This window comes from Falco rusticolus, chromosome 4 (genome assembly GCF_015220075.1).
Source record: "Falco rusticolus isolate bFalRus1 chromosome 4, bFalRus1.pri, whole genome shotgun sequence".
In the NCBI taxonomy this organism is placed as follows: domain Eukaryota; kingdom Metazoa; phylum Chordata; class Aves; order Falconiformes; family Falconidae; genus Falco; species Falco rusticolus.
The window spans coordinates 16,016,823-16,038,554 of record NC_051190.1 but is presented as its reverse complement, the minus strand read 5'-3'; the positions used below and the strand labels follow the sequence as shown (position 1 = coordinate 16,038,554).

General features: G+C 40.9%; 1 protein-coding gene across 3 annotated transcripts in view; it reads right to left on the bottom strand.

The window, feature by feature from the left end:
* ATXN7 (ataxin 7) overlaps positions 1-21,732 on the bottom strand; it is an 89,680-nt gene that overhangs the window by 57,366 nt on the left and 10,582 nt on the right. For 2 of the 3 annotated variants that reach the window (XM_037386503.1, XM_037386505.1), the window contains exons 1-3: positions 5,716-6,013; positions 5,322-5,582; positions 4,652-4,720 (exon numbers count right to left, since the gene is read on the bottom strand). In XM_037386503.1, coding sequence (XP_037242400.1) covers positions 4,652-4,720; positions 5,322-5,571 — 319 coding nt within the window. In that variant the 5' untranslated portion in view covers positions 5,572-5,582; positions 5,716-6,013. Of the gene's footprint in view, positions 1-4,651; positions 4,721-5,321; positions 5,583-5,715; positions 6,014-13,705; positions 13,799-21,732 lie in introns of those variants that run through there. The other variant, XM_037386504.1, reaches the window with a different exon arrangement.

The following is a 21,732-nucleotide window of genomic DNA, read 5'->3' as shown; positions in this document are numbered from 1 at the left end:
CTCTGGTAACTTCCATTAATAACAATTAATATAATCAAATCTCAAAGCTTCTGCTGAAGGCCCTAGAGGTTCATGCAGTCTCTTTCCCACCCCTCCAGCCCTCCCCAGACACATTAACTGTCCAAGTTCAACTGTTACCAGGTGACAATGCTGAACAGAAATTGCTCCCACTTGCTCTTCTGATAGACTCCTACGGTCAAAGCCTTCTGGAGCATCTTTTGAAGGTGGCTACCAAAAACTGACCACCTGCATTCCCACATAAAATTCAACACTTCATTAAGACCAGTATAGTCTAAAAACTGTAAGACCGGTACCACGCTACATGACCACATAGCCAGCATCAATTCTGACCTGTGATACCTCCAAGCACCATCTAATGTATCAGTGACTACTGCCCAACTAACCTCAACCTACGATAAACCAAGTGCCTCCTCTGCATCTCCCTGCATGACCATCAAGAGGACTACCTCACCTGAAACAGCTCAGTTACATAAAGAAAGCAATCAAAAACTTCCTTGGGATTCCAAGAAGCACCAAGTACAAACTCTCAGAACAAATCACTGGCAGACCATATGGATGCTGTTAAGGGTGGCAAAGACCTCTTTTTAGCCAAGATTCAACCATCTTGATCAATGGCAGTTGATCAAGTCAAGCTCAAGACCCAAACCGCAAATGGTCTGTCCTTCTCCTTCTATACTTTGTTGCCAGTTAGCCATAAACTATGGTGGCAGTACTAGGGAAGTATCGGTAAGAGGCAGTACCAAGCGATTCTCCTCTCAAAGGATGTAACACACACAAAAACAAACAAAAAAGGATGTGACACACACAAAAACAAACAAACAAAACCAAACACTGCAAGAAGCAAAAGTTCACTCTGTTGAAGCCTGTCAAAGTTACCACGAATGAACTCTACCCTTAAAAACACAGTTCTATTTAAAGATCATCCTCACAACAGTGACGGGCTAAAAAATTTTTTAACAGCAAACCATATTCAACACAGGTTAGCAAGAATCTCCTGAAAAATGAACTTGTTTGCCAAAATGTTTCAAGCACTGATCACAAAGTTTGATACTAAGAATAACTTTCTTGAGATGAAAAAGTATCAGATACTACACACACATCAACCTCCTTTTGAGACTTGCTGTATCTCCAAGATGAGCTAAGTGCATCCAGCGTGATCGCATACAACTGGTGGCACACGCTCCCAGTATCACACGAACAAGTTTAAAAGATACACTTCAGCAAAATTTCATTTTAAAATATAAGAAAAATGCATGAAGAGGACTAGATTTTCTGCCTCGCTGTTCTAGAATGCATTTACAGATTATAATGAAACATGTTATACTTGCCTCATCACAGCAAAAGCTGTGTGGCAGGGGAGTCACACCTTTAGCTGGTTCACAAGCTGCAAGTAATTAAGTGACTATATGCGCTAAAAGATTCTGTCATGTGAACTACACATAAAAATAACTGAAGTACAATTGCACTTAACGTGCTCTTACATTGACAGCATTGCTCACCACAAGATTTCAGTGTATAAAGTCAATTTTAAAGGGTACTTTAAAGTAAAATTTTCCCATGATGACGGATGTCCTTTTCTCATTTCCATCTGCTGGCGATTTTCTGTACGAAAAGCCAGCCCAGTCCATTGGGCCCATACCTAATTTCTGCAGCTCTACCTCCTACATCAAAGCTCAGCATGGACTGTTACTGCCTCAAAAAGCAACATGCAGGAAAGCATCCAGCAAGTTTCTCACTTTGCTGAAGGTCTGCAAGGATCCCAGCAGGAATGAGACTGTGTATTATGGATTAGCAGAATAGAAAGCACGTAAAAGCAGTGAAAAAGAAACAGGGATGTACGAGACACAAAAATCGGGAGTTTGGGAAGCCAAATTTCAATTTCCAGTTCTTACTTTGATGTGAGCTTGGTTATGTCAAGGAGAGTTAGATACAGAAAAAAGTGTTTGGACAATGAACTAATTTTAGTTTCCTGATCCCTACGTAGAACTAGCATCACTGACAGGTATTAAGGACCCATCAGGCTTGACAACCGCCAGCACGCTGAGAGAAGAGCTGCCTCATCAGCAAATAGGAAATGCCAGTGACAAAGGTGTGTCTGAAATCCTGCCTTTCTCCACAGCTTGCAAATGTTGTCCTGGAATTACACAGTTATTTCCTTTAAAAGAATAACTGGCAACATTCTTTTTCTTTAAAGCATAACAGAAGGAGAAGCTGGTAATATTAAGCCCCTTTATTACACTGCGTTATGATGACAGGAACACTCACTCTTCATTCAGGAGACCCTGACTCTACTGCTTGCAAGGCTGAAATCCACTTCTTGCCACCAGGCAGGCTGACAATGAAACTATTCCTATTAGAAGGTGCAGAGAAACAGCATGTGGGAAAGGAAACAACTACAACCCATAACCCAGTGGGTACACAGGCCAGCGGGAGCCTGACCTGAAAGCTGACAATCGTTAAATAAAGAAAATAGTCCTTGGTTTTGAACCCAACTCTAAGAAGTGGGCTGTAAAGTCATGTTCTCTCCTTCGCTCCCTCTCCGGGCCATGAATATTTAGTTCTTTTATGCAAACTGGAAGAGTTGCAATGCAAGGTTAAATTAGCCTAAATAACCTTGAAATCCTTTTGTGAAGTTGGGCCTCTGAGTCAACTCCCGATCTGCAGAGAAATAAGTTTCTTACACAACGAGTTCTGTTGTTAACCGTATTTAAAATACTGTGTGGTACCATGACAAAAATCTTGAAGTTAGAGTAGATTTGAGAAAATTTTTAACTTTGGTTCACTCTTCTGTGTTGAGATCCATGGTTTAGACAGTCCATTTATTTAATAAATGTTCCCCAATTTTGAAGGCAAAACTTCCTGGGAAAAGGAATCAGTTACAGTATTCTCAAAATGTTATTTGATAACACAACACATACCTATGGTGGCATGTTTTGCTGCTCCACTAGTTCTTTAAGTGCAAACTTAGTTAATACTGTTTTTTCTTTTTCTTTCTTCTGCAGTGGCTGAGCTCCCGACACATGAGCTACAGGTATACACAAGTCAGTGTCTCATTCATATGCCATAAAGCAACCAAAAGAGACACACTTCTGGAAACCTGACAGAACTAGTAAGTTGCACTTTTAATTCTCAAAGTGTATTATGAATTTCCTTCAACTCATAACCCTACAAATCAATCACATGGTTGGAGTCAGTGCAGAGAAGCTGTGTCTCAGTGGTCAGCCTACACAAAACCAGTTTTATTATCATTCTCCAGAACAACAAAAAAGAAACATTATTCTTCACCCTGCCAGCTAATCTTTAAAATCTGGAAACGTTAGATGCTTGTATTTTAAGAGGTAGAAGTAAGAAAGAATGTTTGAAAATCCTTATTAGTGAAATCTTTACTAGGATAATGTGTATGCTTACTGTTACAAATGCTGGTTTAGTACTTGAATGATTTGCCTGTTCAGAAAAATACAATCTAATAGTTGTGGTGGATATTTAATGTAACTCAGCAATGAAGTAATAAAGTGATTTTTCAAATGCCCAAGAACTTATACGTACACTTAGAAGATGGCAAAATTGCACAAGTGATTATAAACACTGCAGGATAGCTGCCTACAACATCGTTCTTACAGGTCAGCAATCACTGACTAGTCCTAGAAATTGATTTTTTTTTCAAATTTTAGCACCACTAGGAATTCTACAATAAATCTACATTTTAATTTGGCCTCAATATGGATCACTGCCACCCAATCTTACAAGCCCATGCCACCTTGCCTTAGATTTCATACGCTGTTTGTAGCTCACAAGTACAGAAGTGCTGAATCAGATCATCTCTTAAGGTCCCTAGCAAGTCCTGCCTTCTGTGATTGTAAACCAAGTTTACAAACTCAGTCTTCCATTTCTAACACCATCAAATGAATGACTTGGGTCTAACTGATCCAGTATTTAAAATGAGATCTATTCTATGGCATCCTTCTCAGAAAGTCCGATGGAACCAGGCTAGTGCCTTCAATATTAAGAAAGGTTTAGAATGTTTTGCTGCTATAACACAGCTGTTAAAGTGGGAGAGCAAATAAACAAACTGAACATCACAACTCAGACTCATGGCTGTTTGTTGTCCACTCCCTGTTACAATGTTACCAATACGCTATAGCTTTCATTCATCACCTGCTTACAACTACTCTTGAAATGAACTGGGCCGTTAATGGGCTTTTGCTAATCACAGGTCAAAGGTCACTCTCATTTAGCAGTACACCAAGAAATAAACATAACACATTGACATGACAGAAAAAGGGATCAGTGTCAAATACCGACATGGATTATATTAAGGATCAAAATACTTTAGCTCAAGAGAAGATGTTGTCAGCACCGGTCACACAGCTTCCTTGGGACTATTTACAGGCTAAAGAAACCCAGAGAAAATTGAACTAGAAAGACAGTAACCTATGCCCCTACCTTCTAGTTTTGAGATTACATATTAATAATAACGCTAACACCACCGCTCACTGACAGGCCGCAAGTCCCAAATGCAAAGCGACCAGACTGCAAGTTGCCTTTCCCTTTCCCTGCAGGTCCTTTCGTAACTAGTTCCGAGCAGGAAAACTTCCCCGTGCACTTTTCTCCAGGAACGAATCGCACTCACCTTCTCGGCAAAGTCGCATCGCTTCTCGGTTTCTTCCGTATTCCTTGAAACTTTCTTCTAATGCTGTTCCTAAAACCAAAAAGCCACAAGGTCTCAGGGCGTGCCGATCTCGGGGCGCAGGGCGGGCTCCCCGCTGCTGACCCGTACCCACTGCCCCCCCGGGAACACGCCGGGACACCAGGGCCGGGCGGCGGCAGCCAAGGCAGGAGCCCGGGACCTGCCGGGCCGGCCCCGGCGCCGCTGTCAGCCCCGGGGCATGTGCCTCACCTGCGGCTCCCCCATCCCGGCCCCGGCAGAATCGAGGGCAGGAGGTGCCGGCCTCCGGGGACTGCCTCCGAGCTGCCCGCACCGTGTCCCGGATTACAGGAACTGGGGCAGGCGCTGCCCGCTCCGCTCCCCAGCCCCCGGCCGCGGGCCGCCGCCGAGCCGCGTACCGGACATCGGACTCGGCCGCAGCGCCGGAGGGGGCGGGGGGATCGGACCCAACCGCCACCCAGGGCCCGGGACCCGCGGCGCCCTGCGGCCAGGCACCCTGCCGCGCCGTACCGGCGCCCCGCGGCCGCTCCAGCGGCAGGGGCCGCGCCCGGGGCACCTCCAGCCCCGCCGGGAGCGGGGGCCGGGCCGGCTGGCGGAGCGGGGGGGAAGGGGGGGGGCCGGGTCGGCCGCTCACCGTCGTTCCCGTGAAGTTTAGCAGCATCGACCCAGTGGCTCCAGGGCTGCCCCAGCATCGCCTCGGGGCTGGGCAGGGACCTGCGCTCCCCGACGGCCGCCATTGCCGCTGCGGTGGCGGCGGGGCCGGCGCCGCTCCCGCCTCCTCCGCCTCCGCCTCCTTGGCCGTGGCGGGGCCGCCGCTGCCGCTGCCTGGCCGCCGCCGCGCTGCGCTGCTCCCTCCTGACGTCACCCGCGGCCCGCGCCGACATTCTTTCCGCTGCTATAATGTAACGAGAAAAAGTCATCGGGCGCTTAAGGTGGCGCCGCGTTTTTAAGGCAGCGCCGCGGCGCTGTCAGCCCGCTCGCTCTCCTCCCCGCGGGGAACCTGCGACCCTGGGGCGGCGTCCACTCACCTCTGCGGCGGCCCGGGGGGCAGCAGCCGGGTGCCCATTATTGTACGGGGAGCGCTCCCTTCCTCTTCACCGTGTAGGTGAGGCGCGTTTGTGTGTTTGCGCTAACAAAGCAGCGGAAGGGAGGGCGGAGGGGTGGCGGGGCGGGGAGGAGAGTAGGGCTACGCCGCCCGCCAGGCGCTCCCCGGCTCCATGGGCCGCCTTTCTCTCTCCGCACCGCGGCCCGCGACCCTACAAAAACAACGGCCGCATCACAACCCCGCCTGGCACCCGCTGCCCCGGGAAGGGGGGCCGGGCCACCGACGCGCGCGGCGGGGCGGAGCTGAGCTTGCGCGCCCCGCCCCTGTTCTCCTCACCGGTCTACCTTAAACCCGGCGCCTCCTTAAACGCAGCGGCGAGCAGGAAACTCGCTCCGGGCGGGCGGCGTCCTTCCCCCCCAGCCCCAACTCCCCCCCCCTCCGGCACGGGGACGCCGGGGGGGGCGGGGGGGGGGGGCTGGGCGACGACGCCCGCCCGGAGCGAGTTTCCTGCTCGCTGCTGCCCTCGTTACACTGGTAACCTGTCTCCCGGGGGGGGTGTGGGGGTGGTGGGGGTGGCGCCTGGCACTGTTATTCCCCACTTCTTTTTAAACAACAGCTTTTTTGCTTTTTTTCTTTCTTTTTTTTTTTCTTTTAATTCCCTAAACTTTGGGATGACGCTGAGCGGTGTTAAAAGCCAGGATTCAAGGATGCTTTCGTGCCTGCAAACTCCTAGTAACAAACATTAAGCTTTGCAAAATCGAGTTACTTCATTAAAAAATTCCGGGTTTAGAAGCCATTTATTACAGGGGTTTCTCTCCAATTCAATCTAAAACGCCCAAGTGCCAATGCAAGATAAACTCTCGGGCCATGATCTGCAAAGATTTCTGGCCACGCTTGATGCCACTGTCAGTAACTATATCCTGGGTGAACAGCTAAAAAAATACATACATCTGGCCTGCTGCTTCCTCTATAGGTGTTGAGCCCATGCGTAAGCTCGAGAGCAGGGGACTCTGCCATCAGTGGAACTGCTCACAGATCCCATACATGTATTTGCAAAACTAGACAGCAGAAATCAAAACTGCAAATACATTTGTTTGGGATATGGTCCCAGTCCTGCAGGGGTGCATACGCATGCAGGCTCAGCTAGGGCTTCGGTATTTTTCATTTGAAGTGTGGAACTACACAAGACATAGGTGTTTCTTTCCAAATTTATGCATATAGAAGATGTATAAATACAGGCTCATCAGACAACTGTCATATGGGATGGGATAGGTTGTAATTATAAGAATAGTTTCAGTGTTCCACCCAACTGATAATTTATGTCACACTCAGAATGTACCTTGTAAAACTGTGGATCTAATACAGAAGAGCTAGTGAGATTTTTCTCTCCTCTTGATCACTGCAAGTCTAACTTAACTCCTTAATAAAAGGCAAACACTGTGAGATTTCGGTAAAGAGAGTGACAATGACTCCTACTGCAGACATCTGTAGCAGGATTAATTAACAAAGGCTATCAGCTTCTTGAGCTGCGCCCTGATCTTTCAGGCAGTTCTTTCAGACTTGCTCTTTAACTGTACTGTAGCTTCCCAAAACAGTGAAATAACTCTTCATCTTAGTCTGAGCATGAGTAAAGGTCTTTATGGAACCAGAGTCTAAAGATGAATGATGAATAGAGGGCATTATAGCTGATTAATTATCAAATAGTACACTTTATAATACAGAAAACTACATACAATTAAAGCTAAGAACATCAGTGGAAGAAAAATGGCAGGTGCTAAACGATTTCTGAACAGAAGCTGAGCTTTTTTTGTAGAGAAGAAGCCAGACAGGGGAAAAAAAATAAACCTATGACTGATTTCTTTCAAGCTTGGTTCTTCAAGTGCTCCTCAGTGTCTAACATAACATCCATAGCTGAATTCAGACTCCAGCCATAGGGTAAGGCAAGTTACAGACAAAACTATATTCTCTGTCAAATATTCCAGTTTCTATCACAAACTTAATTCATACAGCTCTCCTCTGTTCTGGAGAAAGCTGTCAGAAAGCTGCCTTGGCTGCACTTTGAAAAAGAATCCTTGATATGTCTGAGTGCCCATCAAATTCATAAAGGCTTTTTCTATTACTTATTTTACATAGATCATAAACCAAATACAGTGATGGGTGACCAAACAGAGCCATAGAACACCATCATCTACCTTTTAATAGCGACAGATTTTACTAGAGCGTACCAATTTAATGTTCACACATCACATGATTCTTTTCTTTAAACATTACTGATATAGGTATGTCAAATTACACTAAAGTAAAATGGCTTAATTTGGCAAAACGACATTGATTAGCTAACTACTTTAACAATCCAATATATTATCATTTTTTCAGTTTCTAAGATTGACACTCATCAAGTTACTCAAAGCACCTTTTGCCTTAAAAGTGCCAGCCAAACAGGTAAAGCACACATCACGGTTATTGATACAAATTCATTATCCCCTTTCTTGCTATTTCAAACTGGTTGTTGCATTTTTTCCCCTTCCTCTTTCACAGCTTTTCTTCCCCTCGCCCCCCCCCCCCATATTCCTACTCAAGATCGAATTCTGCAGCCTGGGCCTCAGGCTGTCCTTTAGTAAACCTTCTCCCGCTGGTAAAGCATTTTCCCACCTCGCCGTGAATACATCAGTATTCCAGTAGAGGGAGGAAAGCGGCAGCAGAAAGATCGGTTCATCAGTTCAATGCACAAGACTGATTAGTCTGAGAGCAGGAATAGGGGCAGATGAAAAACTATTTTTACAAGGACTGGAAGTGCAGAGAATTTTCTTTTCCCACAAACTCACCAGGCTGAATATGTGTTTGGGGTTTTTTAAGCACACAAGTCCACAATTATCTTAAATTGTTTCCATGGTGCTATACATGAATGCATTGATGATTTTAGGGAAAACCCTGAAAAATCCATCATGTTTGAAGGAGATCAGAATTGAGAATATGTGTAAAAAGCTGTAGACTTTGAGCAGAGGCAACTGTTAGAAATCTGAGACATCCAGGTTAGGAGTATGCTCCTCCGATTCCCCTGGCAATCAGCAGAGAGCCAGGGATGCTTCCGGCATCAGTGTGGTCCCTCCTGGTCCAGAGCACCTTTTGAAGAAGCCATTCTCTTCCCACTGACTGCCAAAGTAGTCAAGGATGACCATGCACATAAATTAGGCGCCTAGAATTAAGTGGGATGAATCGGGTCAGGAGCGGGCAGAACACTCAAGTGTGGAAAGTACTGCCAATGCTCCTTTAACAGAAGAAAAAGGTGCCCAGAAACACTACCAGTTCAAAGGTCTGAGGAAACAAAATAGCCCAAGAAATAGTATTGGGACTCAGAGAGTCTGAATAATCATAGACTGCTCATACATGTGAATGAAACAGGTAGTCAGGGAACAGAGAGAAAAAACAAGGGAGGAGTTAAGCTCAGATAGAAAGTGGAGAAGGGAAGGAAAAATGTGAGGCAGGAAAACAGCAGAAAACAGTGGGTAACATATGAAAAACAGCCAATAACGGGGTGAAGAAAGCATAAACAAACAAAAAATACAACACAGCCTGCAAAAGCAAAGAAAGAAAGGAGTCAAGAAGAAACAACACACACAAAAAAGGAAAACTCACCGTTTTAAAGTCACTAAATAGATTTAGCAACATATTAAACATGGTTGGCGATACTATGATCAAATGTGTGCCTACAAACAGCATGCAACTGCTTAAAGAAGATGGTTATTTTGTGGCATGACACTGCAGGCATTTTTTCACTTGTACCAGCAAGTTTCATTCTTTTGCCAGGTGGTCCGGGAAAGCCGATCAAACAGGGAACACCTACTTCAGCTGTTCAGTTAAGAATCTGTAAGACAGCCTCTGTATAGGACCCGAGATATGATAACTCTTAACTGGAATGAAAAAGGAAGGATGAATCTGCAGCCAAGCTCTTTTAAGAACAGAAGTACAATGATATGATTCACCGATGATTTTCCACAATGGAAGTGAAAGGATGCAAGAACTGAAGTGTGAAGGGAGAGAGGGGGAGAACCTATGAGGGTGTCACTTTATCAGTACTCAGAAGAAAAAAAAAATAGTGAATTCACCAAAAAGTCTGTCAAAGAAAAGACTTAATGGGCATTATTGTATTAAAAGAAATCAAATAGTTAATTCTATCTTAAAAGGTATGAAAGTACCAAGAACAGCTTAAAAACTAAAAACAAATATTATTAGTGAAGACTCGGTAGATGAGATTCAGGATGAAATGACAACTCAAGTAGCTGATAAGCTGAAGTGAAGTCCTGACCCTCCCGTCAGCTCCTGCTGACAGCAGTGGAACTGGGAGTACATTTTGTGCATTTTAAAACATCTCCCATACGACAAGTGTAAGAATATAGTTGGGTAAGTAGGGAAGCAAGAGAGAAAAAGTTCATATAAAACAGGACATCCACATGATGAAAGAACTATCCAGCCATAACAAAACAGACCATTTCATTTTAAGCCCCACTACAGAAAAATAATAATGTATTAAGAAAAACACATTATCTGTAGTTCACTCTCACCTCCAGTGAAATCAAGCCACTTCTCCCTTTGCAACTATACACAGGACTGTGATCATGCAGAATAATGATCGTGACCAGCACACAATAAAAAATTATACAACAAACCATGGCAGTCTATTATCCTTTTTCCCACAGATCCTGGGAACAGGTTGATGTGTGTAATTTTATTTATGAGCAACGCTTCAAAGGGAGAGATGAAGATGCTCAGAAGTACTGGAATACAGCTACTTTAAACACTGGAATATGAAATTATTGTGGAGACCTACTATAAACCACCTGTACCAAGGGAAAGAACAATATTGTTACGAGTAGAAGACTAACTTAAAAGTATCCTTTTCTGAGGAGAAAGAGGCTAATAAATGTAGGTAAATCTGCAAAGAATTCTGCATTCAGATGAGAATGCAATAGGTACCCCATCCATTTATCCAAACATCACAATGACTATTACTGAAGATAATATAACATTTTTACACCCAAATTATAAGCCAATTGCCATGTGTTAATAAAACACACAGTATCTAGCAAAACACCGCAAAACACTGCAACCACTTCCTTCTTTACTTAACTATAAAATGTGTCTTAAATGCAAATCAAAATTCTGTTAGAATTGATGACAAAGCGATCTAAATCTGAATAAGGAGCATAAGGAACACAGTAACACAGATCTTTGCCTTGCTTAGATGTCACTAAATATGCCAATTCTTGAAGAGAGTTTTACAAAGAAAATGCTGAATAGTGACACAAAGTTTTCAAGGGTTAAAGATAAGTAGGTAAAACTACACAAAATCCATGCAGTTAATTATTTGGAAATCAAACTGATGTTTATTAATTTTACCTAAGGTATTGAAATCACCCCTAGAATTTGGAAAATGATTAAACAGTTTCAGCAACCTAAGCAAGCAGATGAATCATTTTAATCAGAGGAATCAGAAATGGGCATGACCTTTTAAATTCTTATTTATACACAGAGAATACAATATTAGAATTTAGAATAATTAAAATACACAGCTATTCAGGTCAATTGCAACAAAACATTAGTGCTGAATTTCTGTTTATTGAAATCAAAGTACTTAATGGGAACAGTTTGCTATCAACACTCTTCTGATGGAATCGAACTACCACGCGAGGTTTCATAACCCTGCCTGGTTTCTTGCCAGCTTGTCTCCACGGCTCCTTGGCAATTCACTGAGGCAGGACTCAAGAGTTACTTGAGACCACAATGATTCCTACCTATGATGTGAAGCTGCCTGAGTCCTCATACTCTCAGAAGTTTGACGTGCTGATTAACATCAGATCAAGGATCCTGAGAACTCTGGCATAAGGAAATTTAAATTTATACCATTCTTCTCACATGTGATAGCTGCTTGCTGATGCTACCTGCACTGACCACATGCTTAGCAAGTTAGCAACAAAATATCATGTAAATTGGACATGGACAGGTCTATGGGACTTGACAGGATGCATGCAAGCGTGCTAAGAGCATTAGTTTGAAAGGTTACAAATGCACACCATGAGATTTCTGGCAAACTGGCTAAACTGCTGCGCTCAAAGGGTGGTAAAGGTTCAAAACCAAACTGGTGATCAGTCACAAATAGAGTTCCTTGGGAGCCAATACTGGGCTCAGTCCTATTCAGTATCCCTAGAAATGATCTGGATAATGGGATTAAATGCATCCTCTCCGAGTCTGCAGATGACACAAAACTTGGAAGACTGGTAGATACACCTGAAGGAAGGGTCGCTATGTACAGAGACTGACAGTCTGGAGGACTGGGCCAGTTCAAGAGACCCATTAAAAAACTGGACAGGGTCCAGCAGACCACCAACAGAATTATTAAAAGGCTGGAAACCTTACTGAAGAAATAGGAAGGAACTGGGTTTGTTTGGCCTAAAGAAAGGAAGGCTCAGGTGGGATGTAATCACAGTTTTCCAATAAGTAAAACATAATTATAGAGAAGATGGAGGTACTCCCTTCACAAGAAACACAGTGCCAAGGCAAGAGGCAACAGGCATAAGTTGCTTCAGAAGTTCTGTCTGGATACAAGAAAAGAATATTCACTGTACAAACAATTAAATATTGGAACAGCTTGTCCAGAGAAGTGATAGACTTGCCCTTGCTGGAAATATTTAACACTTGGCTTGACCAGGCCTTGAATAACCTGCTTTCAACAGAAGGTTGGACCAGATGACATCCAGAGGATTCTTACAATCTAGACCTTCCTATGATTATATGAAAATCTGATAGATGTTGTGGCCCTATTTAGTGATGAGGAGCAAGGACACAGACGAGAACAATGCCAGTTTTTGCAGCTCCAGGCACTCTGGTTCACTAACATAGCCACCTCTCAGGCTGCTGGAAAAATCTAAGGAAGCATTTTGTTATAGAAACTTCAGATATTACAGCTTCAAATGTTACATATTGCAGGAGCCACACCACAACAAACATTTGTCACTCTTCTTGAGCCCAGGTTAACTCTGCCACTTAAGTAAGTTCTGCAGACCAGCTCCATGCTAATTGTGATGGCCCTTTCTGCTGCAATCTGTTTGTAAATCCATTAAAAGATCATTTGCACAGCAAACACTAGCAAGGCTATGACAGACTGCATTCTTCAAGTCTGTGCATAAGAAAAATGTAAACTTAGAGTGAAGTCTTTCATGATGCCAAGCAGAAATATACAAAATAGTAAAATGCATGTGATGATAGAGTAGAGACAAATGTGAGAGAAACAGAGAAAGAAACAGCATCTGTTTCAATGAATTAGCAGTACCTGATAATCTGCACTAGCAGATGTTTAGCCAAAATTTCAATTTATCATCATAATTTTCTCTTTTTGCTAACGTTCTGCCAGGAACACTAGTCATGGAGAATAACCCCACTGTGTTAGGCAACTGTACAGTCCTTGCCCTAGTTTACAATTCTACTTTCTGAACTTGTAAGATAACAAAACTGATGCAGTGATAGGCTACAGTACATACCAGAGCCTAACAGCCTTCCAGATGCCTTAAAGTATCATGGAAACGCGGAAATAGAAAAAAATAATTATTCAGAAAAAGGATTTTACTTCTTCTAAAATATAATGAATAAATTAAAAATATTGCCTGTCTGCCACATCTTACTTGTCCAAATCACTTCATCTATGTGATTGAGAGACACAATCCAGCTTACTCTAAGTTTGACTATTCCATGCATTGAACTCCCTTTAGGTTGATTTTAAAGTTGCTTTATTTCCTACTGAAACATATATTAAACACCTGCATTTAAGAAAAAAACCAAACCCAGCTCTCCCCACTGCATCTGGTAACACTTCAGACTGGCTTTGTAGCCCTGCTAATATCCTGTTCTCCATACTTCTCACATGTAAAGTACGTGAATATTATGTTAAGGAAAATATTTGGGTAAGCATGTCACAGTACCTTGAAAGTATGGTGAATCGCTGGGTTGATTTATCAATTGATCTTCATCTGTTCAGATTTTGGAAGCTTTGTCTAACTTGTACCTGATTAATTCTGAAAGAAAACAAAAAGAGTATAGCAGTAAGACATTTGAAACCTTATCTCCATTTCATAACTATAGAGGTATCTATTTAAAAACTAAGATGAAGCATTTTATCAATTTTACAAATACAGTTTCTGCAACGGATTTAAAATTGAAAGGTAAGCTGGGAGCTGTTATGCACTTATGTACAGAGCAGCTCTTTAAATGGCAGCCTGACATTACCAGAAAGGTATGCATTGGATGAAATCTCAATCTTCAGCCCAGTTACTGCACTTACATTGACTATTACTGACCAGATTTCCAAGCAGACAGTTGTGTCTGTATCACAAGCTGGTAACACGACAGCGCTGGATTTTCTACACAGGATTTTTCTAGAATATAGCACGACTCCAACAACAGGGGCTCTCGTACGCAGTCATTGACATTTTTACCACCATGTCATAGAACGCAGATAGCTAAAAATGATCCCTCACGTAATAGTCGTTAGGGACTATTACTGTATTGCTAATGAAGAATTTAACAAACATCAGAGAGATGTACAGATTGAGGCCTTTCCCACAAAAGGAACTTTTATCATCTCAAGCTCAGGTTTTTAAAATGCTTTCATTCAATGCTTATAAACTTACTGTTCATATAAACCAAATTAAAGCCTAGCTTGCTTTGGTTTAGCATAAATCAATGCCTAATTGGTTAAAGGTAAACCAAAGCCCTGTTAAAACTTTAAAAAATTTTCAACATCCTTCTGCACAGGTTATATTAAAGATCAAATAATTGCTTTTTATAAATGCATTGAAATTAAAACTGGTGGGGTTTTTGGATCTACTTAAAAGTCATGTACATAGATATAAATAAGCCAATCTAGCATTGGGACCAGATGACACTTCAGAGAAAACTATTTTTTTACCCTCCAAGGATTAAAGTCCAGACAAGAGGAATGCAGTCCAAGAGGGCACCCAAGTCATCCCTCAAGACTGCAGGGCTCTGCCCCAGTGGAAGGTGCAGAACGAAGCTTTTCCTGACTTCTGCTGCTCCTCTGGGAAGCTGTCAGCAAACTGAGTTCATGTCTTTAGTCTTCCGCACAGAAGATAACCTCCTTTTTTTTCTTTTCTTTTAAACTGCAGCTTAGCAGCTGACACTATCTTGGCTGACATCACCTACAGATATATTTACTATTTCTAAGCTTTAATCTACTCAGTGACATACCTGATCCTAAGAAGCACATCGGAAATTAATTATATTCTAGTTACTCCATAAAATACAAACTTTTCTTGTCTTCAGTGGGCAGTACTTGAGAGCAAGTCCAATATTATTTTCTCTCTCCTCTGCAGTCATTGTTCTGCTTTACAGTTAATAAAACTGATCATTAACAAATTTCTGCACTAGTAGACATCTCAGAAAACATTGTATTTCCTTGTTACACATACAAATCTCATTGAATACTACAGTATAAAACCTTCTCTTCAACTCCTGCTGCTGCTCACCAGGAAAGGCAATGCAGTGTGTGTCAAAAATTCTTTTTCTCCTTCATTCATTTGGGACAGGAGACTCTGAATTCATATGGACCATCCCCTTCACAGAACATTCAATGTTTAGCCTCAAAGTCCCAATCCCTTCAAGCATATGACCTCCCTGCTGTAGAAGAAACTCCGTCCTTCACATCTATCCCAGTTTCTTTAGGGGATATGAGAGCCCTGCATGCAAAATGCTTTCTTTTATCCTCATGTAAATATTATTTGTTACACAAAAGGCAAGTTACATTGTTTCATACAAAAATGAAAACAAAAACTACCCATAAAACAGAAGACTTCTCCAAAGACTTAAAAATCTAGAAAAAGGGCAATAAGCGGTAAGTACAAGAAAATGGACCAAATGAAGGTGAACAAAGGATCAGCAAAAATTTTACTCATATAGAAGAGAGAACAGAGCATACTATGTCACCACCTGTGAATTTTGCTGTAGGGATTACATCTGGAGTTGAGTTTGAAGGAAGTGAAGAAAGTAAGTTTCAAAAGAGTAAAATGACAGCTTAACAACCCTTTAAAGAGAACTCTTTCTCTGGATAATGGGTGGCAAAGAACAGGAATGATTCTTGCTGAGAATTTACAGCAGGTCAATTACAACCAGAACTGTCATGCAAGGAAGAGATGGGATGATTGAGAGTAAGCCGGGAGGAGCTCTCTCTCCAGAAGGCAAGCACTTTGGCACCCTCGAAAAGGCAGAGCTAGTTCAAAGATGGAAAGATGACAAAAATAGCCAAAACAGCAATCCAAGAAAATTGAAAAAGGCCTGCATTTTCAAACCAGCGAAGCACACTTAGCTTTATGTCATTCTTGATGCCTGACTGTCAAAGAAACAGTTGCAAATGCTATGTAATACTTTGAGAAGTTACTCATACACAAGACAGGAAACCACAGCCTGGCAGAGCAAAAGCTATATCCGAGTCAAAATTGTTTCTACATAGACGTACCTAATAAAGGCATAGTTACAATGACTAATGTGTATTATCTTTAAGGGGAAGCATATTCACATGAAAATTGTAATTGCAAATCAACGTATTAAAAATGTACATGTATGTGATAAATAATCCCTAACTTTTAAAACTGATTAGTATCAAAACTAATGTCTGAGCTATCCAAACTCATTTAACTCCTTTTCTTTTCAGCTGTCAGAAGAACACGCCAAAGAACATGCCTAAATCTTGGAACATTCTTTCTCCTTTATTAGCTACTAAATACCCAGATTTAAGACAAAATACAATGTCTACATTTATATAAACAAAGATTTGGACATGCCAGGTATAATCACCCCGATACTGGGCTTCACTTAGACATCTTATAGTTATGGGGATAACCTAATGAGGTCTTATTCTGCTCCTTGGAGAAATGGTTGCAGGAGGTGTGTGTTGAAAGAACACAAGCTGGCCAGCCAAAGGCTGGGTGCTGCTGTAATGGCTAGGTAGTAGCTCAAGAGTAAATCAGAGCCCTTCTCAGGTTAATCTCATTTGTGTTGGAGACTGACTCGGGACCCCTAGCTAGAGGATCTCAGGGGGTCAAAGATGGTATAAGAACTGTATGCTCTAGAATTAGATAACTGGCCCTCCTATTCCCTTCAGGAGACACAATTCTTTGCATCTTCGCAGATTAAAAAGTAAGTACAAGCTACAAGCTTCACATAGAGATTAGATAGCAAACTTCTGTAAATACCAACTACAAAACTGCAGCATCTCAAGATTTCATATAGTTCCTAAGCATACCAACATAAAATATTTCTCAGCATTACCTAAATATTTACTATTACTCGTGCAAACACAACTGCAACAGACTATTGGGTGCAAAATATAACAATGATACAAGTTAGCCTGAAATTATTTCAAACATGCATAGGTATCTTCATAGATAATGAGAAGGGTCAAACATAAATAACTAATATGTTAGTTACTACATAACTAATCTCTTAGTCAATGTAGAAGCAAAACCACCTTTCAGATAATCCCAAATAAACTGATAAAAACTGCAAAGTAAATACACACAGCAAAGTGCACTTGAGGGGTCTTAACTTTGACTAGTCATTTTCCCTCATCTAATGGCAACAGGAAAAGATTTGCATTCATCGTTTTGCTCAACAAACCATGTAATCGCTAATGTTAGTTTTCCAACAATGTCTTTTAACTTTGAAGTCTTCTTTAGCAATAAGATTAACAAAGTCATAAGAAGCCTTTGCATATTGCATTTCAACTGCTTAAGTACAACCACACAAAGCATAGAACAGAAACGTTAAAAAAAATTACTTTCAGAAATAATGACGGGTATTCTATAAGTGAGTATCTTGTCTTATATTTCAAAACACCTGCAACTTGCAGTGTGATTTATACCACCATTTGAAAGTCCAATCCTTAAACCACGTTAACTTACTGCAGCAAACTAAGATAAATAAGGACAGTTGAAATTATATTTACACATTTCTCTAAAAATGGTATTTATATACATCTGTAGAGAAGAAAAGGTATGTTCTGCATTTTATGCCAAGGAATATTTCATACCAATTACAACTTGTATTACATCAGAAACACAAACAATAAAAGACTGGTAGCAAGCAATAAGCCATTGGACATCAGGTTTTTCTGGTTTTTTAAATAAATAAAATCCTGATTGGCTTATTTAAAAGGGTGCATGAAGTAAAACAGTAATGCTAAAAAGAATATACAAATGTATAATATAAACATACTCTTCAAGACAGAAAGGCACAGCTAATCAAAACAATGTAGAGTACATGATTAACATGATTTACAAAATTTATTACTGAGCTTCTCTGTTAAAAGGTAATATTATTCAAACTACACCATCACAGTTATTGCAGATTAGATTTCAAATTAGCTCCTCATGTATATCATTATTGTGAGTGGTTGCATTTTATCCGTTTAATTTTAAATTACTGCAGGCAGATGAAAGTCATCTTAAAATCTGACTCATAATTTAGGTACCATACCACTAACCTTAACAGAGATGCTGGTTCCTACACAGGTACAACACTATTCTCAATGTAAACAAAGGACACTGGCATGCACCCCAGGCTAAGGATGTCAGCATTTTTCAAACACCTTTCTGACTGTTCCATTTTATGGTGATGCAATATGACCTACATTTTCAACGGCCAAAGAGAGACAGAGAGATAGAAAGGGAGGAGATAGAGAAAAGAAAGACAGACAGACCTTTGCTGCCCTTATCCTCCATTAACTACAGCTTTAACTGTCCCTCATGGGGATGGTAATCAGCAAGAATAAAAGCAGAATAACCTTATCATAAATTCTGAATGAGAAGCTGAAAGATAGGCTGGCATAAGAAATAGCAAATTTTTTTTCTAAAACCCTGTGAACAAGTACACAGTAATATCCTCAACAGGGAAGAACAGTAGAATCAATAATTTTATAATCAGTTGCCAGTACAAAGCTGTCTGTAATACAGATGCTTATTTTACCACCTTGTATTTCCCATCATGTTCCTAACACTCTGTTTCTATGTATTCCCTTTAGATCTCAAAACGAAATACAAAATAATTCACATTGTTATCACCATTTTTACAGCCAGAGAAATTGAGGAAGGAGGAGTGATTTGCCCACCGTTACCTACCAGGCTCAAGGCAGGGCTGGGAACAGAAAGCATCACTCTTCATTATCTCTGTACCGTGCAATCTATTAGGGCCTGTGGTACCTGTCATCCTAATATATAATCTTGACATAATACCAGAATTATCTCTACCTTGTCTTTCTTGCACATGAACTTCACACAGAAAACTGTCCCTCACAAACGACAGTCCACATTTCTCAAGCTGGCTCTGGAAATGTACTTGACTATGAATTGTAAAACTTGGCATAAAATGTCAATGGTATTTTTCATTATAAATATGTAAAAATAAAGATCTAATTAAAGCTTTGGTTACTTTTTTCATTCTTCTGCAACTAAAGCAGCCACCCTTTCAAAAACTGTTAGTTTTCCACACTTAAACTAGTACATTAAAAATTAAAAGCTTGTTGCTAGGATTGTATTAAGCAAAAATCAAGATCTGATTTTCAGTTACTATTTCCTAGTGCAAAAGATGTCCTGCAGAACATTTGCAAAGGGCTTACAGGATCACAGTCCCTTTACTAATGCTGGTAGTTATTACAATACGCAGTGTAACAGTAAATCATCTTCTTATTATTGAAACTGAAGGCCAAAACTTGATCTTAAGTATACCTCTGCAAATCCAGAATGGCTCCAGTGCTTTCCAAAGAGTTTCTTGGGACTTGCACATACATAAACAAGACTGTAATTTGGCACTGTGTTTGAAACCAGAGATCAATAAAATATATAGATTAATTCCTGGGTTTGAACTGTATTTATTATAACAATAGCTTTCTTATCAAGCAGTACTCATCTTAAGAAGTGCAATCATTGCTACACAGTAAGTGCTGAGAAACTGCTGTTCATTTGCTTGAGTGCTGCTGCCTTTTCTAACGGAAATATTACATCAAACTGTGCAGTAGTGACCAGTTAGGAAGGCAAACAGCACCTATATAAAGAAAGGGAGAGAAAAAGCTTAAAAGCCCATCCTACTTGATAGAGAAGGAACAGAGTGGAGAGTCAAAAGACACACTGCTAACAGATATGAAGGAATGACCTGTAAAATCATGGGAAGTAGTTTGGAAATTAAAAGAGAGGATGGACACTGCAAAGGAAGGATTGGGGGGGGGGGGGGCGGGGGGCGACACCGGGGTGGAGGAAGACACACGGTCTTAAGCAAAAAGAGAACTATTTCTCCAACAATACATGCCCATGAGACTGTGAGGAAATCCTCATTCAATTAAACGAGATTACAATCACACATTCCTCCACTCCTATTATCGCTGGTTGCACCTTGGTCAATCTATTTTACTCTTTGACACTGAATCTAGAGAGAAACTGGTATTTCTTCCACTATAAACAAATTTATTTCTGTTAATCTAGGACAAGAGTCTTGCTGATATAAAAACCCTCTTCACTACTGTCAGCATTACTAAACTTTCTTTTCTGAATGTTTCGCTGCAACATTTTCTCAGTTTCTCTTATTTTTTGCCTTTTTTTCCCCTTTCTTCATAATATCTCTGTTGCAGTTCAGAAGGGAGAGAGGCTGAGGTGACACTTTTATTGCTGTCCAACACCATAAAAATTCCAGCTAGAGAAGCCAACTAGAAGTGCAGAGACTTGCAGAGTCCAAGCCAAACAACCCAGAACGACTTTTTCCTTTGCCTACCAGTGACTGCCACCTAGAGTCAGAGCACGCTGCCTCACATGAAACACAGGACTGGGAACAAGGAGAAAAACGTTGGAGCAATGAGAGAAATGTTAATCCCATTCAAAAAAACCAAGAACTCACACTCCAGAAAGTTACAACTAGCTTAAAAAATGAAATTATTTCGGTTTCTCTTCTTAGCACGGCTTCTGACTAATGAGCATTTGACCGATGCCTCTCTGCTTTTCTCCAAAACCTGCAATTGCATTTTGTAACAAATGGTTCAGTTGTACATGTGGAGAAAATATATATAAAATATCACTATACCGCTTTTCAAGTAAATCCTGTGTTTCATATTATTTTGTAAGAAATATGCTAGGCTATGCTAAGAAATTGAATACAAAATTTCGTCATTAGCTGAAGATGGTCACCTTTCAAAAATTACCTGTGTAAAAATGCTGACAAAGCTTTAACATTCATGACATTAGTGATACTAATGAGATGAAAGACGTTTTTCTTGTGGCATGAAACTTAATTTAAAAACCTTAACATTTTCATTTTAAGAAACACATTCATACTGACTCAAACATACTAGTGGCTTAAATGTCTACGAAAGCCCACCCAAGCCAACACCACTTCTTACACACTGTAAATTTGACACATCTTTATATACTACATTAATTCACAGCTCTTTATTATACTATGTAAAAATAAAATCTTTCTCTTACTACTACTTATGCAGCTATTAACAGGGTACTCAATACCAAGCATTAATCAACCACCAGATACTCCTTAACTGAATAAAAGGATTTTTTTTTTTGTTATTATTTACCCGGAGAATATAATAATTTGCATTTTAACATATTCCCAGTAGCAGTTACCTTCTCTGCAAACCATACACAGATATGAAACCACAGCTGTGTAAATTTAGCTTTTGAAATAGCTTTAGCTATTGAAATAATTTATTAGCTATGGCTAATAATGTCTTGTGAAGAAATCAGTTCTCCAGTTTCCTTACTCTTCTGCTCACGGTCAAGATGACTGGTAATGAAGCATTACCAAAACACAAGATTTCTTCTCACGTTTATCATTGCAACAGACACACAACCTCCAGGTCAGACAGTACACGTCCTTTTACTGCTTGTCCCACTAAGAAATTAATTTTTTCTAAGGGGATAACGTTCACAGATAAAATGAA